Below are 21023 nucleotides of genomic sequence, written 5' to 3' on the forward strand. Positions count from 1 at the left end.
AAGCACACAAAAGACCAGATTTCACGGGGGGGGGTCCAGATTTCATGCTCTGTGATGCATTTTTCATGGCCATGAATTTGGTAGGGCCCTATGTATGTTCAAAGCACAGCTTCCATTGACTTCAGTTGCAGCTGTGAGTGCTCAGCACTTCTGCACATAAAGCCCCAGGGTCTCACTCTGGGCACCCATAAAATGAGGAACACACAATTAGTGACCACCTGGTAAAAGTTTGGTTTAAGTGATTTGCCCAGTATCACATAGGAACTCTATGGCAGAGGTAGGAGTAGAATCAAATTCTCCAGGGCAGCATTCAGTTTCCTTAACCACTTCCACTCTACTCTGTGCTGATAAGGCCTCAGCTGGAGTATTGTGTCCAGTTCTGGGTGCCATGTTTCAGGAAAGATGTGGACAAATTGGAGAAAGTCCAGAGAAGAGCAACAATAATGATTAAAGTTCTAAAAAATATGATCTATGAGGAAAGATTGAAAAATGGGGTTTGTTTAGTCTGGAGAAAAGAAGACTGAGTGGGGGCATGATAACTGTTTTCAAGTACATAAAATATGGTTATAAGGAGGAGGGAGAAAAATTGTTCTTCTTCGAGTGCTTGCTCATATCGATTCCAATTAGGTATGCGCGCGCCGCGTGCACGATCGTCAGAGAATTTTCTACCCTAGCAACACCCGGTGGGTCGGCTGTGGATCCCCCTGGAGTGGCGCCTTCATGGCGCTGGATATATACTCCAGCCGACCCAGCGCCCCCTCAGTTCCTTCTTACCGCCCGTGACGGTCGTTGGAACTGTGGAGCATAGCTGTTCTCCACTCTCCCTAGCTTTACTCGTTAGTTCTTGTAGATAGTTGTTGGTTATATTCTTTAGATTAGTAGTTTGTTGTTATTAGTTTGTAGAGTTGTTGTAAATAGTTAGCGGGGGTTAAGGGGGCTATTATCCCCCCTTTTCCCCCCAGCGCGCAGCTGGGCTCATGCCCAAGGCTCCTGGCTTTAAGCCGTGCGCGACCTGTGCTAAGCCTATGCCAACGGGAGACCCTCACGACTCTTGTCTGAAGTGTTTAGGGGAGTCTCACCAGACAGACAAGTGTAAGATCTGCAAGGCTTTCAGGCCCAGGACCAAAAAGGAGCGGGACTTTAGACTTAAACAGCTCCTTATGGAGGCGGCACTTAGCCCAGATCCTCCTTCGGCGCGCCAAGTTCCGGCACCGAGCGCCTCGGTGCGCAGCGCCCCAGCGGCACCCTCCGGTACTGCACCGCGAGCAGACGCGGATAAGGCCCCACGGCACCGTCCTCCTTCGGCACCGCGTCCGCCGCAAGCCCCTCGGCGCCGTTCCCTGTCTCCGGGACATAAAAGACCCCGCAAGACCCAGGACGCTGCCGTCCAGCAAGCACCGGCTCCCCCCGCACCGGTGGTAGAGCCGCGTCCGGCTTCGGAGCGCCATAAGGTACAGGCATCGTCAACACCGTTGACTCCGGCACCGGGTGTAGGGCCGTTGAGTCCGGTGCGGACTGGCTCACCGCCTCGTCCGGTGGTTGAGCCTTGTCTCCCTTCTACACCGGAGACCTTTGCAACGGCGAAAGACCTCATCGCCCTCACGGAGCTGGCTCCGTCTCAGCCTGCGGCACCGCATCCCCTTCGCACGGTGCAATCCAGGGGCAAGCCTGCCCTGATACGCCCGCCATCTCCGAGCGTGGACTCGCGGCACCGCTCCCGGTCTCGGAGCAGGTCTCGACGCCGCTCGCAGTCCCGGCACCGATCTTCATCTCGGCGCCGGTCGTACTCGCGGCCCAGATCTTCCTCCCGGCACCGGTCTACTTCTCGGCACCGACCTGAGCATCAGTACCGGTCAGAGTCCAGACGCAAATCCCGGCACCGGTATGAGCGCCGCTCCCGTTCGCGAGGCCGCTCCCGGCACCGAGTCTACAGACGGTCTTCGTCTTCGCGATCCAGATCTGGATAACGGTAACGGCATGGCCATCGGCACCGTTCTCGATCCCGGTACCGCTCACCGGCACCGCGCAGAGACCGCTCCCCTGTGGACCGGCACTGCTCGGCACCGTACCAGGACGAGCCCCTGCAACCAGGCTCGGCACTGCCCTGGCCCTCAAGATTGGCGTCTCGCTCATCAGAAGGAGCTTCCCGATCAGCATACCCTGCTCAGGGTCAGGCGGCAGACGACTTGGGTCATTGGCAGGAGGGGGCAGAGGACCCTAGACAGGACCCTGCACATTGGTCTTTCTGGACCCCATGGGCGTATCACCAAGCTCAAGGGGCTCCACCAGCGGTCTCTTGCTCGGCACACTCTGAGCCCAGGGTTCCTGAGGCCACCATCTCCCGTCCTCCCCCAGGGGGCATGGAGGCTCCAGTGCCGACTCCCACGCAGGCCCCAGGCCCCAGTGCAGGGGATCCTGCACATCAGGGACCCTTGGAGCTGGACCCTCATATTGATCCTTTACCCCCTGAGGTGTCCTCCTCATCCTCCCCAGATGAGGCGGTGGCAGGTACAACATCCTCAGGCCCACCTCCAATAGACCTCCGTGCCCACCAAGACTTGTTGCGTAGGGTGGCACGGAACATGGACCTACAGGCTGAGGAGATTGTGGAGGTGGAGGACCCGGTGGTGAGCATCCTGTCAGCTGATGCCCCAACCAGGGTAGTGTTGCCCATCATTTGTACGATCCAGGCTAACGCTAATGCCATATGGCAAACCCCGGCCTCCATCCCTCCCACTGCCAGAGGTATAGAGAGGAAGTACTTTGTCCCCTCTAAAGACCATGAGTACCTCTATACACACCCTCCGCCGTGTTCACTGGTAGTCTCCTCAGTGAACGCAAGAGAGCGTCATGGTCAGCAGGCTGCAGCGCCCAAATCGAAGGACGCCAAACGCTTCGATTTGTTTGGACGCAAGGTTTACTCAGCGGGGGGTCTGCAGCTCAGAGCCGCGAACCAACAGGCGCTCTTGAGTCGGTGCAGTTACAACTCATGGAATTCCATGGGTAAATTTAAAGTGTTGGTCCCCCAGGACTCGAGGGAAGAGTTCGGGGCCCTTGTGGAGGAAGGTAAAAAGGTGGCTAGGACCTCCTTACAGGCCTCCCTGGACATAGCGGACTCTGCCGCCAGGACACTAGCGTCTGGGATAGCCATGAGACGCGTCTCCTGGCTCCAGGTTTCGGGGTTACCGCCAGAACTGCAGCAGACCCTGCAAGATCTGCCGTTCGAGGGCCAGGGGTTGTTCTCGGACAAGACGGACTCTCGGTTGCAGAGCCTCAAGGACTCCAGAACCATCATGCGCTCCCTGGGGATGCATGTCCCAGGACCCCAGCGCAGGCCCTTTAGGCCCCAGCCACAAAGGTTCTACCCTCCTCCTCCTCGTCCGAGACAGGACTTCCCCAGAAGGCGGGGACGAGGTGGTAGACGGAGGTCGACCGGCCCCCAACCCGGTCAGAACCAAGGCCCTCCTAGACCACCTTCAGGACCTAGGCAAAATTTTTGAAGGTGCGCTCGAGGACGGCGTGCCAGCCACTACCCAGGATCCATTTCCTTTCTTTCGAGATCGCCTCTCCCATTTCCACCGTGCTTGGTCCCTTATAACCTCGGACCGTTGGGTCCTTCGCACGGTGGAGAGGGGATACGCTCTCCAGTTTTCTTGGTTCCCCCCCACACCCCTCCTCCCCGTCCCTCTTCAGGGACCCTTCTCATGAGCATCTCCTTACACAGGAGGTTTTTGGGCTCCTCTCTATGGGGGCCATAGAGCAGGTTCCCCCAGAGTTAAGGGGCAGGGGGTTTTACTCCCGCTACTTCCTGATCCCCAAAGCAAAAGGGGTTCTGCGACCCATTTTAGACTTAAGCAGACTCAACAAATTCATAGTAAAGTTGAAGTTCCGCATGGTCTCCTTGGGGACCATCATCCCTTCCCTAGATCCTGGAGACTGGTACGCCGCCCTCGACTTGAAGGACGCATATTTTCATATAGCAATCTACCCGCCACACAGGCGCTTCCTTCGATTTGTATTAAACAATGTGCACTACCAATTTGCCGTCCTTCCCTTCGGCTTGTCCGCGGCTCCGAGAGTGTTCACCAAATGTATGGCTGTCGTGGCAGCATACCTTCGTCGACAAAGGATACAGGTGTCCCCGTATCTAGATGACTGGCTGGTGCGCGGCCGCACCAGGGAGCAAGTTCAAGCGCACATCCAGATAATACTACAAACATTCCACGAGTTAGGCATTCTACTCAACAAAGAAAAGTCCACTCTGGAGCCAACCCAGAGAATAGAGTTTATCGGGGCAGTCTTAGACTCCAGACTTGCCCGAGCTCTTCTGCCAGACACTCGGTTTTACACCATCACAAACATCATCCAAGGGCTCCAGGTCTTTCCGATCACCACAATAAGGACGTGCCTCGGCCTGTTGGGACACATGGCCTCTTGCACTTACGTAACCAGGCATGCCAGACTTCGGCTTCGCCCACTTCAGGCTTGGGTATCGTCGGTGTACCGTCCTTATCGGGACAACCTGAACATGGTGGTCACGGTTCCGAACTCGGTCTTGACCTCTCTCACCTGGTGGCTGGATCACAAGGCGGTTTGCGCAGGAGTGCCGTTTCACGCCCCACAACCCTCCCTGCACCTGGTCACAGACGCTTCATCTCTAGGTTGGGGCGCTCACCTCGGGGAGCACCATACCCAGGGCCTGTGGACCGCATCCCAACTAGCTCTGCACATCAATGTTCGAGAGCTGATGGCGGTGCGCCTAGCCTGTCAGGCATTTCTCGGTCTCCTACATGGCCGTTGCGTGTCAGTCCTCACAGACAACACCACGGCCATATTATACATCAACAAGCAAGGAGGAGCCCGGTCGTCTCTCTTATGCCAAGAGGCCATTCGCCTGTGGGAGTTCTGCATTGCCCACTCAATACATCTCATGGCATCATTCCTCCCTGGAGTCCAGAACATTCTAGCGGACCGTCTCACCAGATCCTTCCAGACGCACGAGTGGTCAATTCGCCCAGATATCATCCACTCCATCTTTCAGAGGTGGGGATTTCCCCAGGTCAACCTGTTCGCCTCACGAGCCAACAGGAAATACCACGTGTTCTGCTCCCTCCAAGGGCGATCTCCGGGCTCCCTGTCGGACGCTTTCCTCCTATCGTGGAGAGACCAGCTGTTCTACGCTTTCCCTCCATTCCCACTGGTCCACGGGGTGCTGCTCAAGCTACGCAGAGACAAGGCACGTATGATTCTAGTCGCTCCAGCTTGGCCAAGACAACACTGGTACACCACGCTTCTGGAGCTATCGGTACAAACTCCGATCACGCTTCCCTTATGCCCAGACTTGATCTCTCAGGACCACGGCCGACTCTGTCACCCCGACCTGCAATCGCTCCACCTTACAGCGTGGATGCTCCATGGCTGAATCGGACGGAGCTACGATGTTCACATCCCGTGCAACAGATTCTGCTGGGAAGTAGAAAGCCCTCTACACGGACCACTTACTTAGCCAAGTGGAAACGTTTCTCCTGTTGGTGCGAGCAGCGGGCCACGCCCCCCTTGCAGGCATCTATTCCTCTTATACTTGAATATCTCCTATCCCTAAAACAGCAGGGCTTGGCGATATCTTCAGTCAGGGTTCACCTGGCCGCTATATCGGCGTTCCACCCAGGAGAACACGCTTCCTCGGTCTTCTCTAACCCGATGGTCGTCAGATTCCTCAAGGGCTTAGACCGGCTATACCCACACCAATGCCAACCTATTCCGGCTTGGGATCTTAACCTGGTTCTCTCCAAGCTCACAGGGCCCCCGTTCAAGCCATTGGCTACCTGCTCACTCCTTTACCTATCTTGGAAGACAGCCTTCCTTGTAGCCATCACTTCAGCAAGGTGTGTTTCTGAAATCAGGGCGCTCACGTCTGAGCCTCCATACACAGTCTTCCATAAAGACAAGGTGCAGCTTCGCCCCCACCCTGCCTTTCTTCCCAAGGTGGTATCAGCTTTTCATGTGAACCAAGATATATTTCTCCCGGTCTTCCATCCTAAGCCACACGCCACCCGTCAAGACCAGCGTATGCACTCCTTGGATGTACGCAGGGCCCTTGCTTTCTATATTGAGCGTATGAAACCGTTTAGGAAGACGACGCAACTCTTCGTTGCAGTGGCCGACCGGATGAAAGTCTTACCGGTCTCCTCGCAACGCCTCTCCTCTTGGATCACGTCCTGCATTCATGCTTGCTACGACCTGGCTGGTGCCCCAACGCCACGCCTCACCGCCCACTCCACGAGGGCCCAAGCCTCCTCAACTGCCTTCCTGGCTCACGTCCCGATCCTGGACATTTGTAGAGCGGCGGTTTGGTCATCGGTCCACACCTTCGCCGCTCACTATGCACTTGTACAGCAGTCCAGAGACGATGCTGCATTCGGATCAGCGGTTTTGCACGCAGCGATGTCTCACTCTGACCCCACCGCCGAGGTAAGGCTTGGTAGTCACCTAATTGGAATCGATATGAGCAAGCACTCGAAGAAGAAAAAATGGTTACTCACCTTTGTAACTGTTGTTCTTCGAGATGTCTTGCTCATATCCATTCCAAACCCGCCCCCCTTCCCCACTGTCGGAGTAGCCGGCAAGAAGGAACTGAGGGGGCGCTGGGTCGGCTGGGGTATATATCCAGTGCCATGAAGGCGCCACTCCAGGGGGCTCCACAGCCGACCCACGGGGTGTTGCTAGGGTAGAAAATTCTCCAACGATCGTGCACGCGGCGCGCGCACACCTAATTGGAATGGATATGAGCAACACATCTCGAAGAACAACAGTTACAAAGGTGAGTAACCCTTTTTTCTTGTTAACCTCTCAGGATAGGCTTAAATTGCAGAAAGGGAGATTTAGTTTGGACATTAGGAAAAGCTTTCTAACTGTCAGGGTAATTAAGCACTGGAACAAATTGCTTAGGGAGGTTGTGGAAGCTTCATCATTGGAGGTTTTAAGAACAGGTTGTACAAACACCTGTCAGGAATGGTCTAGTTATTACATAGTCCTTCCCTGAGTGCAGGGGATTGGATTGGATGACCTCTCGAGGTCCCTTCCCATCCTACACTGCTATGATTCTATGAGACAATCATTCCCCTTCCTACAATCCCCTGTCTCATTCACCACACACCTTCCAACTGCAATAAATGAAGCAGGGTGCCTGCAGACAACAGCCTCCTGTATTACACAACCTGTAATTAGACTGTATCATAATACATACATATAAAGGCCAAATTAAGGTTGCCCTGGCAACCTTAATTTTGGCATTTCCAAATTTTGAGTGTTTGACTTTGCAAGCCTAATAATGTTTGCTTAACATAGTTTTTGTGTAATTTCCTAGGTTTTTGAAAAAGCAAACTGAAAAACATTGTACTGAGGCCCACATGGGTCATCAGCAGGGTTGGAATCTTTGGATCCATCACAAAGACCTCTGCCATTTGAACTAACAGAGTAACTGATAGATGATAACATACTACTGCTGTGGAGCAGTACTCGAGGGGGCCAGCACACTTTGCCACTGGGTTACACCAATACTTATTCACAGGAGAGGAATGGTGAGACTCTGGAGTATTTGTTTCTATTCCAGACTGGTCTGTCCCTTTCCCCCAAGCGTGATCTGTAGTACCTCATCTCTCCCACTAGCAGGGCCAGCTCCAGGGTTTTGACCGCCCCAAGCAGCCAAAAAAAAAAAAAAAAAAAGCCGTGACCGCGATCTGGATCTGCGGCAGCAATTCGGCGGGAGGTCCTTCGCTCCGAGCAGGAGTGAGGGACCGTCCACCGAATTGCCGCCGAACAGCTGGACGTGCCACCCCTCTCCGAAGTGGCCGCCCCAAGCACCTGCTTGATAAGCTGGTGCCTGGAGCCGGCCCTGCCCACTGGTCCTTGTCCCAGTCCTGCCTCTTCCCCACCCCTGGCTTCTCATCTTAGTCTCAGGCTACATCTACACTACGGGGGGGGGGGGGGGGGGTCGATTTACGATACGCAAATTCAGCTACGCGAATAGCGTAGCTGAATTTGACGTATCGCAGCCGACTTACCCCGCTGTGAGGACGGTGGCAAAATCGACCTCCGCGGCTTCCCGTCGACGGCTCTTACTCCCACCTTCGCTGGTGGAGTAAGAGCGTCGATTCGGGGATCGATTGTCGCGTCCTGACGGGACGCGATAAATCGATCCCCGAGAGGTCGATTTCTACCCGCCGATTCAGGCAGGTAGTGTAGACCAGGCCTCATTCTCCTTATCTAGCCACTCCCAGTCTCTACTTCTCAGGCTTTTCATCTAGTCTCAGAATCCTTGTCCAGCAAGCCCTACCTCACCCCTCGGGGCTCCCTGTTCTAGTCTCCTTGCCCAGACATTTCCAGTCCACCCCAGATCTTCATCTAAGCTGTCTCTCTCCCCCAGACTGGCCTCCAGTCTCGTCTCATCATCCACATTCCCCATCCCCACTGGCTCTCAGTCCAGTTCCAATTTCTCTCCCCAGGCTCCTTGTCCAATCTCAGTGTTGTTATTCACTCCCCCTCCCCACACACACACACAGCAGGTTCTTATCTTAGTCTCTTTACCTAGTCAGTCCCGCATTCCGCACAGCTCCTCATGCAATCTCTGTCTCTCCCATCTCCCACCTACTGAGCTTAAACTCAAAAAGGAAGCTTTACAAGAAGTGGAAATTTGGACAGATGATACGGGAGGAGTATAAAAATATTGCTAGAGCATGCAGGTGTGTAATCAGGAAGGCCAAGGCACAATTGGAGTTGCAGCTAGCAAGGGATGTGAAGGGTAACAAGAAGGGTTTCTACAGATATGTTAGCAACAAGAAGAAGGTCAGGGAAAGTTTGGGACGCTTACTGAATGGGGGAGGCAACATAGTGACAGATGATGTGGGAAAAGCTGAAATACTCAATGCTTTCCCCCCCTCAGTCTTCACAGGCAAGGGCAGCTCCCAGACTGCTGCACTGGGCAACACAGCATGGGGAGTAGGTGAGCAGCCCTTAGTGGTGAAAGAACAGGTTAAGGACTATTTAGAAAAGCGGGACATGCACAAGTCCATGGGTCGAGATCTAATGCATCCAAGGGTGCTGAGGGAGTTGGCTGATGTGATGGCAGAGCCATTGGCCATTATCTTTGAAAATTCGTGGCGATCGGGAGAGGTCCGGGATGATTGGAAAAAGGCAAATATAGTGCCTATATTTTTAAAAGGGAAAAAAGAGAACCCGGGGAACTACAGACCAGTCAGCTTCACTTCAGTCCCCGGCAAAATCATGGAGCAGGTCCTCAAGGAATCCATTTTGAAGCACTTGGAGGAGAGGAAGGTGATCAGGAACAGTCAACATGGATTCGCCAAGGGCAAGTCATGCCTGACCAACCTGATTGCCCTCTATGATGAGATAACTGGCTCTGTGGATATGGGGAAAGCAGTGGATGTGATATATCTTGACTTTAGCAAAGCTTTTGATACGGTCTCCCGCAGATGGCACTAAACTGGGAGGAGTGGTAGATACGCTGGAGGGTAGGGATAGGATACAGAGGGACCTAGACAAATTAGAGGATTGGGCCAAAAGAAACCTGATGAGGTTCAACAAGGACAAGTGCAGAGTCCTGCACTTAGGACGGAAGAATCCTATTCACTGTTACAGACTAGGGACTGAATGGCTAGGCAGCAGTTCTGCAGAAAAGGACCTAGGGGTTACAGTGGACGAGAAGCTGGATATGAGTCAACAGTGTGCCCTTGTTGCCAAGAAGGCCAGAGGCGTCGCGAGCGCCCTTCGTACCCTCCGACCGGAGGGGGCCCCGCAAGGAAGGGGGCCCCTAAAAGTGGCAAAATAAATACCGCATTCCAGTTTCTGCATTGTAAGGGGCCCCGCCAGGACATATGTTCGTAGGGGGCCACCGTTCGTAGGGGGCCACGTTCTTTGTTGCTACGGCCCTGAAGAAGGCTAACGGCATTTTGGGCTATATAAGTAGGGGCATTGCCAGCAGATCGAGGGACGTGATCATTCCCCTCTATTCGACATTGGTGAGGCCTCATCTGGAGTACTGTGTCCAGTTTTGGACCCCACACTACAAGAAGGATGTGGAAAAATTGGAAAGAGTCCAGCGGAGGGCAGCAAAAATGATTAGGGGGCTGGAGCACATGACTTATGAGGAGAGGCTGAGGGAACTGGGATTGTTTAGTCTGCAGAAGAGAAGAATGAGGGGAGATTTGATAGCTGCTTTCAACTACCTGAAATGGGGTTCCAAAGAGGATGGATCTAGACGGTTCTCAGTGGTACCAGATGACAGAACAAGGAGTAATGGTCTCAAGTTGCAGTGGGGGAGGTTTAGGTTGGATATTAGGAAAAACTTTTTCACTAGGAGAGTGGTGAAGCACTGGAATGGGTTGTCTAGGGAGGTGGTGGAATCTCCTTCCTTAGAGGTTTTGAAGGTCAGGCTTGACAAAGCCCTAGCTGGGATGATTTAGTTGGGAATTGGTCCTGCTTTGAGCAGGGGGTTGGACTAGATGACCTCCTGAGGTCTCTTCCAACCCTAATATTCTATGATTCCATGATTCTATTCTATGATACTGGTTCCCCATTCCCATTGTCCCCTCCTGTCTCCTAGTCTCCTTCCAACCAGTCTCAGATTCTGTACCCAGCCAGTCCCCAAACTCCCTCCTGACTCCCAGTCTCTGACTCCTCCATACTGCATGGGCCAAGCGGGGGGGGGGGGTGTGTCATTAGCTCACCCGTGTTCTCAATCTCTCAATTAATGTGCTTGGACCCAGATATGGTATGGGCTGCAGCAGCCCATAGCTGCCATCATTGGGAAAGTCCTGCTCTGACCTGTCTGTGCATACTTAGTGCAGACAGAATCTTTAGGGAAATTAGCTGCCAAAATCTAAAGAAGTCTCTACTGATCATATGTGAACTGTGATTTTTCAAAGGCTTATAACTTGGCCAAATTTGGGCTGATTTTCATAGGGACAGCAAAAGTCACACCCGTGACACAAACAGTAGCGTAGCTATGGGGGATTCAGGGGAAGCAGCCGCTTCCCCTCAGTACATTTTTCAAAAGTGGCGCCTGCCGGGCCGCCGCTGGGGTCCTGCAGGCAAGTGGGGGGGCAGCATGGTCGGACTCCGGAGGAGCCATTGGGGGGGGCGGCGGGCGCGGCCAGAGGAGCGAAGGGGCCGGGCTCCTCAGCCATCCCGCCCCACGCTCAGCACGGCCCCAACATCGCCGCCGCGGCCGCCTCCTGCGGCGGCTCAGGGCTCGGCGGCCGAGCGCTCTGCAGCTGGCGGGCAGATCCCCTCTCCCTGGCAGCTTCCTGCTTCCGGGCTGAGGGAAGCAGGAAGCTGCCGGGGAGAGGGGATCTGCCCGCCAGCTGCGGAGCGCTCGGCCGCCGAGCCCTGAGCCGCCGCAGGAGGCGGCCGCGCTGAGCGTGGGGCACGATGGCTGAGGAGCCCAGCAGCTTTGCTCCTCCGGCCGCGCCCGCCACCCTCCCAAATGGCTCCTCCGGAGTCCGGCAGTGCTGCCCCCCCCCTTGCCTGCAGGAGCCCAGCAGCGGCCCGGCAGGCTCCGCTTTTGAAAAAAATGCTGGGCTGCCTGGGCGAGGGAACCAGGAAGCTGCCGGGGAGAAGGGATCTGCCCGCCAGCTGCTGCCCGCCCCACTGCTCCGCTCCCCCCAACCCCCGGGAGAAGCGAGCAGCGCCCGCCCACCACCCCTTCCCCTGTGCCCTGCCCCCCCCTCCACCGAGCCCCTCCGAGGGGGGGCGCAGCATGGCCGCAGCGTGGCCGGAGGAGCCAAGGGGGGGGCGCGGAGCGGCCGGAGGAGGAGCCAAGGAGGGGCGTGGCCAGAGGAGGAGCCAAGGGGGGGGCGCCTTTTTTATGGTTGCTCCCCCTGCACTGAGAAGCTGGCTACGCCACTGGACACAAAGGCCACCCCTCTGCCACATTTTAAATCCCAAAGTATGGGAGTGCTAGAACTTTAAAAAAAGATTTTAATCAGATTTTTAACATAGTCAAAATAATGTATTTTTCCCTAGACTCATTCTTCAAAATGGCTGACTGTTTTGGCTGAAATTTTCCAAAAAGATTCATCCTGTGGCAGACATCCAGCATGGAAAATTTCAGCCAAAACAGTTAGTTTGGTTAAGTTATAAGCAACTGAAAACATGTTTTTGTAATGGAAAGTGTAGGGCAACCTTAATAGTAGACGTGCTACCAGCCCAACCTATAATACGATAGGAGTATAAGTGAGATCAGGATCAGGCCCAGAAACCACATGATAAGGTACTTTAACTAAAATAACATTACTAATTAGCTACTGCTATACATTATATACAAGATTCATACAATATTAGGACAGTTTCTTTGTTTCTAGTTCTTACAGTGTCACTTACTAATGTTAGAAATGTAGAAACTCTTGCCATAACAGGAATCAGACTGTCTTTGTGGTAATAACTTTTTTTCCATTACCTCTTCCCCCCTAAGGTATATAATATTAAAAACTTAGAAGTACTGAAGCTCCGAAACAACCCCATCAAAGAGATCCCTGATGATGTCCACAAACTCAAGACACTTAGGATCCTTAACATGTCCTTCAATTTACTATCTGTCCTTCCCACTGGGTAAGGTGTTTACTATTAATTAATAGATTAGATTGCACTATTTCTATGCTCAAACAAGGATTCAGGTTTTTGTGTGACCTACATTATATTCATTCATTAATTCATTTCCATACTGGCTTTGTAAATTACACCTACAAAAAAGGCTTTCTAGGAATGTATATATAGTAGGGCTGTCAAGCGATTTAAAAAATTAATCACGATTAATCGCACTGTTAAACAACAATAGAATACCATTTATTTTAAATATTTTTGGATGTTTACTACATTTTCAAATATATTAATTTCAATTACAACACAGAATACAAAGTGTACAGTGCTCACTTTATATTTATTTTTGATTACAAATATTTGCACTGTAAAAAAAATACTGTATTTTTCAATTCACCTCATACACGTACTGTAGTGCAACCTCTTTATCATGAAAGTTGAACTTACAAATGTAAAATTATGTACAAAAAAACCTGCATTCAAAAATAAAACAATGTAAAACTATAGAGCCTACAAGTCCACTCAGTCCTACTTCTCGGTCAGCCAATCACTCAGACAGACAAGCTTGGTTACAAATTACAGGAGACAATGCTGCCCGCTTCTTCTTTAAAATGTCACCTGAAAGTGAGAACAAGCGTTCGCATGGCACGGTTGTAGCTGGCAGTGCAAGATATTTACGTGCCAGATGTGCTAAAGAGTCATATGTTCCTTCATGCTTCAACCACCATTCCAGAGGACATGCGTCCATGCTGATGATGGGTTCTGCTCAATAATGACCCAAAGCAGTGCGGACCAACGCATGTTCATTTTTCTCATCTGGTCAGATGCCACCAGCAGAAGGTTGATTTTCTTTTTTGGTGGTTTGGGTTCTGTATTTTCCGCATCAGAGTGGTGCTCTTTTAAGACTTCTAAAACCATGTGCCACACCTCGTCCCTCTCAGATTTTGGAAGGCATTTCAGATTCTTAAACCTGGGGTCGAGTGCTGTAGTTATTTTTAGAAATCTCACATTGGTACCTTCTTTGCGTTTTGTCAAATCTGCTGTGAAAGTGTTCTTAAAACGAACATGTGCTGGTCATCATCCGAGACTGCTATAACATGAAATATATGGCAGAATGCGGGTAAAACAGAGCAGGAGGCATACAATTCTTCCCCCAAGGAGTACAGTCACAAATTTAATTGACGCATTATTTTTGTAACGATCATCATCAGCATGGAAGCATGTCCTCTGGAATGGTGGCCGAAGCATGAAGGGGCATACGAATGTTTAGCATATCTGGCATATAAATACCTTGCAATGCTGGCTACAAAAGTGCCATGTGAACACCTGTTCTCACTTTCAGGTGACATTGTAAATAAGAAGCAGGCAGCAGTATCTGCCGTCAATGTAAACAAACTTGTTTGTCTTAGCAATTGGTAGAATAAGAAGTAGGACTGAGTGGACTTGTAGCCTTTAAAGTTTTACACTGTTTTGTTTTTGAGTGCAGTTATGTAACCAAAAAAAAATCTGCATTTGTAAGTTATACTTTCATGATAAAGAGATTGCACTACAGTACTTGTATGAGGTGAATTAAAAAATTCTATTTCTTTTGTTTATCATTTTTACAGTGCATATATTCGTAATCAAAAATAATAATATAAAGTGAGCACTGTGCACTTTGTATTCTGTGTTGTAATTGAAATCAATATTTAAAATGTGGAAAAACATCCCAAAATATTTAATAAATTTCAATTGGTATTCTATTGTTATAAATGCAATTAATCGTGATCAATTTTTTTAATCACGATTAATTTTTTTGAGTTAATCACGTGAGTTAACTGCGATTAATTGACAGCCCTAATATATAGCTACAGATATGCATAAGCAAATATTCATCAACATCAGTAGTAGTACACACAGGCCCTATCTGTGATCAGAGCCACATTGTACTAGGAGCTTTGTATACACATAGTTACTGTTTAGGCAGCTCCTATCTGAAAAAGCCGCTAATCTAAATAGGTACAACAGGAGGGAGAGGGGAAGTGTTGTTATGCCCAATTTAAAAATGGAGAAGAAAGGCACAGAGAGACGAAGGGACTTGCCCAAGCAGATTGTGTAGAGCCAGGAATTGAACCCAAATCTTAAGTATCCCACTCCACATACCTTAATCACAGGATCATCCTTCCATCTAATGGTTTAAATTGAAAGTTTGTTTACTAAAAGTGAGCTAAGGTTGATATATACTAGTAGCCGAAAGCTCACTCTATTGCATGGGTGTAATTTGTAAAGTCATTTGTAAAAGCACTGAAAACAATGGAAAACTTAAAAATTGGATAATAACAGACAGAATCCCAGTGATGATTGAACCATTGGTATTCTAAACCTAAAGAACTCTCAACCCTGCTTGTAGCCGTTTCCATCACTCACACTGACTCAACAGATATTCTAGGCTTCAGAGTGATGTTTGGGGTTATTGTGTGTGCTGATTGTATTGCCTTGTGTTGATTTGCATGTGGGATGTGTTGTGCAGGGGGAGTTGTGTGGTTAGTGAATGAGGGGGGTGTACTGTGGTGAGGGGCTCTGTGTGTTTGGGGTTATTGTGTGTGCTGGTTGTGTTGTTTGGATAGTTGTGTTGATTTGTGCCTAGGAGGTTTTTGCCTGGAGATTTGTGTGGATTTGTGCAAGTGGCAAATAAAGGGTGTGGCACTCTGTACCTCAAAATAGCACCCTGGAACCCCCATATTCACCACTGTGATATGATTATAATGTTTTGTCCAATGCATGGCTTGTGAGGGATCATTTAAAAAATCTTGATCTGTTGAACATTAATATCCTGTTGAATTGTGTGTTCTATCATTGTATGTGAAGTTATGAAGTATTGCTATATGTTTGTTACTGAAATACGTGGTAAGTGGGAAACGCCCACAGCTAGCCTTTCAGTGATAACAAAGGAGCAACTAACAGTGGCCAGACAGGCATTGATGGCCCATTAAGGAGAATCTACCCTCCCAAGTGGCCCTCCCAGAGACTCCTCAGAGGGCACATACACAATGGGGTCCACCTAACCCCCACGTCACAGCAAGAATCTTTCTAGCACCTGGAGAGAAAGTATAAACAAGGGTTGATGACATCACCACTTGGCCTCTCTCCTCCCCCACCTACTCTGAAGGCAACAAGAAATTTGGAAGACAAAAACTTTGAACTGTGGAGATTGGTCCCAGGGTAAGAAGGAAATTCAGTCTGTGTAATAAGAACTGTAAACTGCTGGAACATCTAGAGGGGCAAGAAACTGCTTGATTCAAATCTTGCTTTGTCTGTAGAATTTAGGCTGAAATTTTATTTATATTTCTTATATAACCAACTTTGATCTCTGTGCCTACCTCTTATAATTACTCAAAATCTAGCCTTCTGTAGTTAATAAATCTCTTTTATATTTTATCTAAAACAGTGTGTTTTGGGTTGAAGTGCTTGGGGAATCTGCTTAGATTACAAAGATTGGTGCATGTTCACTTTCCTTTGACGAAGTGGCAAACTAATTAATGAGCTTGCACTGTCTAGGGAGTCTTGAGCAGTGTAAGCTGGCACATTACTGGAGTGCAAGGCTTGGGGCTGGGGACATTTGCTGGTGTCTCTTTATACAGTTCATGAGTGGCTTAGAGAGCATTCATACAGCTCAGCTGGGTGTGTGTAGCTACATATTGATGGGTGAGTGATCATAGCATCTGGAGAGATTTATTGCTTGTCACTAGCATAGCATTGTGAGAGACAGCCCAGGCTGGAGAATGTAATGGGACTCAGTGGTCTCACAGTCTAGGGCCTTGGCTACACTCGCGGATTCACAGCGCTGCCACGGCAGCGCTGTGAAGCGCGAGTGTAGTCGCGCCGCCAGCGCTGCGAGAGCTCTCTCGCAGCGCTGCAAGTACTCCACCTCTCCGAGGGGAATAGCTTGCAGCGCTGCGAGGGAGCGTGCAGCGCTGCAGGCGCTGATTACACTGGCGCTTTACAGCGCTGCACTCGCTGCGCTCAGGGGGGGTGTTTTTTCACACCCCTGAGCGCAGCAAGTGCAGCGCTGTGAATTGCCAGTGTAGCCAAGGCCTAGGTTGTATGCTGGGGACATGTCATAGTGGTGCAGCGAGCAGACTGAAATGCACAGCTTGTTGTTCTGAGTGAGATTTGCACTTCATACACTGGTGCCGAGATTTTAGGTGGGTTGGCTGAATACAGTAAAAAAAAGTTACACTTCTGTTATTTTCTGTTTGCTTATTTTGGGAAAGGGAAATAGGAGCAGAAAGGCATAAAAATGGATGAGAGTGATGCAGTTGCAAAGTTAGAGCTGTACAGACTGCAGGTAGCAGAAGGAGGGTACGTCTTCACTTACATCCGGGTCCGGATGTAAGCAATCGATTTTCTGAGTTCGATTTATCGCGTCTGGTTAAGACGCGATAAATCGATCCCGGATCGATCCCGGAAGTGCCCCGGATCGATCCCGGAAGTGCTCGCCTTCGACGCTGGTACTCCAGCTCGGCGAGCGGAGTACGCAGCATCGACGGGGGAGCCTTCCTGCCGCGTCTGGACCGCGGTAACGTCGGACTAAGGTACTTCGAATTCAGCTACGTTATTAACGTAGCTGAATTTGCGTACCTTAGTCCGAAGTGGGGGGGTTAGTGTAGACCAGCCCAAAGAGAGAGACTGTGAGCATCAGTTGAGAATGAAAATATCCCCATTGACATGCTTATTGGGAATGATTTTTTCCATGGAGCTCTGCAAGAAGGAATATTATGCTGGGACCCCAGAGGAAAAGGGTAAAGTCCCAGGAATTGCTGAAGGAAAGGGAGAAAGTCTCTTTGATTCCTCTGCAGCAAAGTGAAGCAGCATGCTTCCAGGTGTGGGTGGAGTTGAGACTGTCTCTTGCACTGCAGTTGAAGGCAGCACCTCATCAGGAAGGGAGGGGGGTGGAGTGCCTGTCACTGACAGAACTGTTCCAGCTGTTAGCTGCAAGCCCTTTGCAGCTGAACAAAGGCAGGATCCCGCTGTAGTGAGCATAGTAGTGCTCACTACTGTAGTGTGTCCTAGAGGGAGGCCCAGAGAAGGGAAATAAGGAAAAGATTTCTGTAGGAAATAAGCAACTTCGTAAGCATAGTGTGTCAATGCACAATGCAGTGCACCATAGCTAGGTGTCCCAGGGTGCAACCCACCACCATCCTGTGCACTGTCTTTGGGGAAGTTTTGGCAATGCGTGGTGAGGGAAAAAATGAGTCATGGGGGTAACAGGTAGCAAGGGGTCAACTTTCCAGTGTGCAACTTTCTCCATCCCATAATGTCATGCATAGCCCATAATTTTCACAGCTTTTTAAAAAATCCCATGAATCTGCACAGCCCTCCTCACTGTCCACCATCTCTGACAGAAGCATGGAACCTGCACAGCTCTGCACTATTGTTGTAAGTGTTGCAATCACAGAACACACGCCGAGACTCCAGTATTTGCAGAGCCGCAAGAAGAACGGAATCAGCAGGGAACATCACAATTTTATGGAGGACAGATTGCTGTGGGACATAGCAAGAATCAGTTCAAGTATTTTGGTGACATTCATGGAGCAGTTGCAGATGGCGGAGCACTGCTTCTGGGCCCGAGAAACAAGCACTGACTGGTGGGATCGCATCGTAATTCAGGCTGATGGTGAGCAGTGGCTGCAGAACTTTCGGATGTACCAAGCCACGTTTCTGGATCTGTGTGCTGAGCTTGCTCCAGCCCTCCAGCGCAGGGACACCACAATGAGTGCTGCACTGAGAGCGAAGAAGCAAGTGGCGGTCTCAAACACCAGATTGCTACCAGTCAGTGGGTAATCATTTTGGAGTTAGAAAATCGACTGTCGGGGCAATTGTCATGCAAGTGTGCAGGGCCATTAATTACCTCCTGCTATGCAGGATTGTGACTCTCAGCAATGTGCAGGACATAGTGGATGGATTTACAGCAACGGGGTTCCTGAACTGCGGTGGGGCAATAGACATGTATCCTATTTTGGCACCAGACCACCTTGCCACTCAACTGAAAGGACTACTTTTTTCTGGTTATGCAAGTATTGGTGGATTACTGGGGAAGTTTCACCAACATCAATGTTGGCTGGTCAGGAAAGAGTATGATTCTCATATCTTTAAGAACATAGGATTGTTCATAAAGCTACAAGCAGGGACTTTCTTTTAGCACCAGCTGATTACCATTAGCAATATTGAAACGCCAATAGTGATCCTGGGCGACCCAGCCTATGCCTTGCTCCTCTGGACATGAAACCATACACCGGCCACCTCGACAGCACCAAGGAAAGATTCAGCTACTGACTCAGCAAGTGCAAAATGACAGTTGAATATGTTTTCGGTAGATTGAATGGATGCTGGCAGTGCTTACTCACAAGATTGGATTTCAGTGAAAAAAATATCCTAGTGGTTACAGCTGCCTGCTGTGTCCTGCATAATCTCTGTGAAGCAAAGGTGGGAAAGTTGTCATTGGGGTGGAGGGCAGAGGTAGAGCAGCTGTCTGCTGAGTTTGAACAGTCAAGCACAAGGGTGATTACAAGAGCTCAGCATGGAGCTATATGGCTCAGGGTGGCTTTGAAAGAGCACTTTAACTGTGAGCCATAGTCATGCACTGTGATGTACTGTAGTCTGCCTGGCTCTGCAGTGTGGGGGCCTGTTAGGAAATGTGTGGTGCTTGCTGTACATTTATTGACACTTCTGCTTCGGAGTGCTTGTGCATGGCACCACTCACAGCACCAAACATGGTGAGCATGGCCCACCACAGGTGAGGGAAATGAGACAGGAATTGCTCAGTTGTATAAAACCATGAGTATATGGCAATGGCACTGAATAATGGCATCATTGTCCACAGGTGGTAGTGATTTTAGCAGATATCTCACTCCTGAGAGTAACAAAGGCACAGAGAGCACAGCTGCTGCTGACTGCCCAAAGCTGCTCAGGCCCATATGGTGCTGGCCTGTTAACATGGGCTGGCACCACTGCAGTAATCACCGACTGGCATGGGAAAACATCCTACCTCAGAGGAAGAAATAAGGAGGGGATTGCAGAGTACCTCCATGAAAGTTTCATCAAGATCTCTCTGGAGGATTCAAGGGACACCCCTGTGTACATAAACAAACTGCTTCACATGGTCCACCCTGCCTAACTGTACAGGGAAATGAAAAGCACATAAACAACTCTACTTCTCTTTGTAGTATGAGTAAATTTAATGACACGTCGATAGCTGTGTCCTGTTAAGTTGGGGGCTTCATTAGTACATCACCGTAATGGGAAATACATTTACACATTTATCCAAGGTTCCTTCCCCTGCATTGGGCTTACCCTGCTCAACTGCCAGGATTCACTGGTCTGCAAGCAAATCTCAAACAGGCTCTGGATTGCGGCATAGCTGCACCCCACAGCTACATATCTCTCTTTCTCCTCTTCCTCGCTGTTCACGCCAGGGACCTCTGACGGGCTCCTCAAAGGTATCCAAGGTTGTCTGTGAGTGATGGGGTGTCCACCAAGTATGGCATGCAGGTCTTTATAAAAGCGGCAGGTCTGAGGCTTGGCACTGGATCAACTGTTGGCCTCCCTGGCCTTATGGTATTCCTGCCACACTTTGCTTTCATGCAGCACTGCTGCTGATCCCTGCCATACCACTTCTCCTGCATCCCCTGTGCAATCTGCTCGTAGGTGTCCACATTTTTATGGCTAGTCTGTAGCTGCGCCTGCACAGCCTCTTCTCCCCACAGGCCCAGGAGATCCAATACCTCCTGTCTACTCCAAGCCAGAGCATCTCTGGGCGTGTAGCTGGCATGGTCAGCTAGGCAGTTGCATACAACAATGGAGAGCTGGAAGGTGTGCTTACCAAGCTGGACAATCATGAAAAGGTATTTCAAAAACTCCCAGGACTTTAGAGGGGCGGGAGGCCTTCAGGTCTCCAGACCCCTGGGCAATAGAGTTCACAATTGTGACCAGAGTGGTCAGTGTCAGGCATTATGGGACAGCTGCAGGAGGACTGATAGGGTCGACATAAGTAATGCAGTGTCTACGCTTGTGGTTCCTCAACCCCAGTACGTTACCATGGCTCACCGCTGCTTGGGTAAGTGGTGTTACTGCATCTCTGTAATGGGGCACTTACATTCGGTGGGAGACAAATTTAAGTGTAGGTCGATGCAAGGCAAGGTTGACCTAACTTTGTAGGGTAGATCAGACCACAACCAGGTGACAATCCTGAAATTTTATTATATATCTACATATAACCTCTTTTCTCTTGGCACTGCCTCTTTAAGTGTTCTGTAGATCTTCCTTCTTTGGTATTGTCCTTGTTAGTTATGGATATATCATAAAGAATTCTGTAACTCAACTACTACTCTTCTGGCAAATTTATTTATTGGGTTTAATTGAGAAGACAG

General features: G+C 50.2%; 1 protein-coding gene across 1 annotated transcript in view; it reads left to right on the top strand.

Moving 5' to 3' along the window:
* The window catches only part of LRRC63 (leucine rich repeat containing 63), a 55723-nt gene that overhangs the window by 21162 nt on the left and 13538 nt on the right, over positions 1-21023 (top strand). Inside the window, exon 6 of the mRNA XM_065399081.1 lies at positions 12491-12627. Within this exon, the coding sequence (XP_065255153.1) occupies positions 12491-12627 (137 nt within the window). The remainder of the gene's footprint in view (positions 1-12490; positions 12628-21023) is intronic.

The sequence above is a fragment of the Emys orbicularis genome, chromosome 1 (genome assembly GCF_028017835.1).
Source record: "Emys orbicularis isolate rEmyOrb1 chromosome 1, rEmyOrb1.hap1, whole genome shotgun sequence".
Taxonomy (NCBI): Eukaryota; Metazoa; Chordata; order Testudines; family Emydidae; genus Emys; species Emys orbicularis.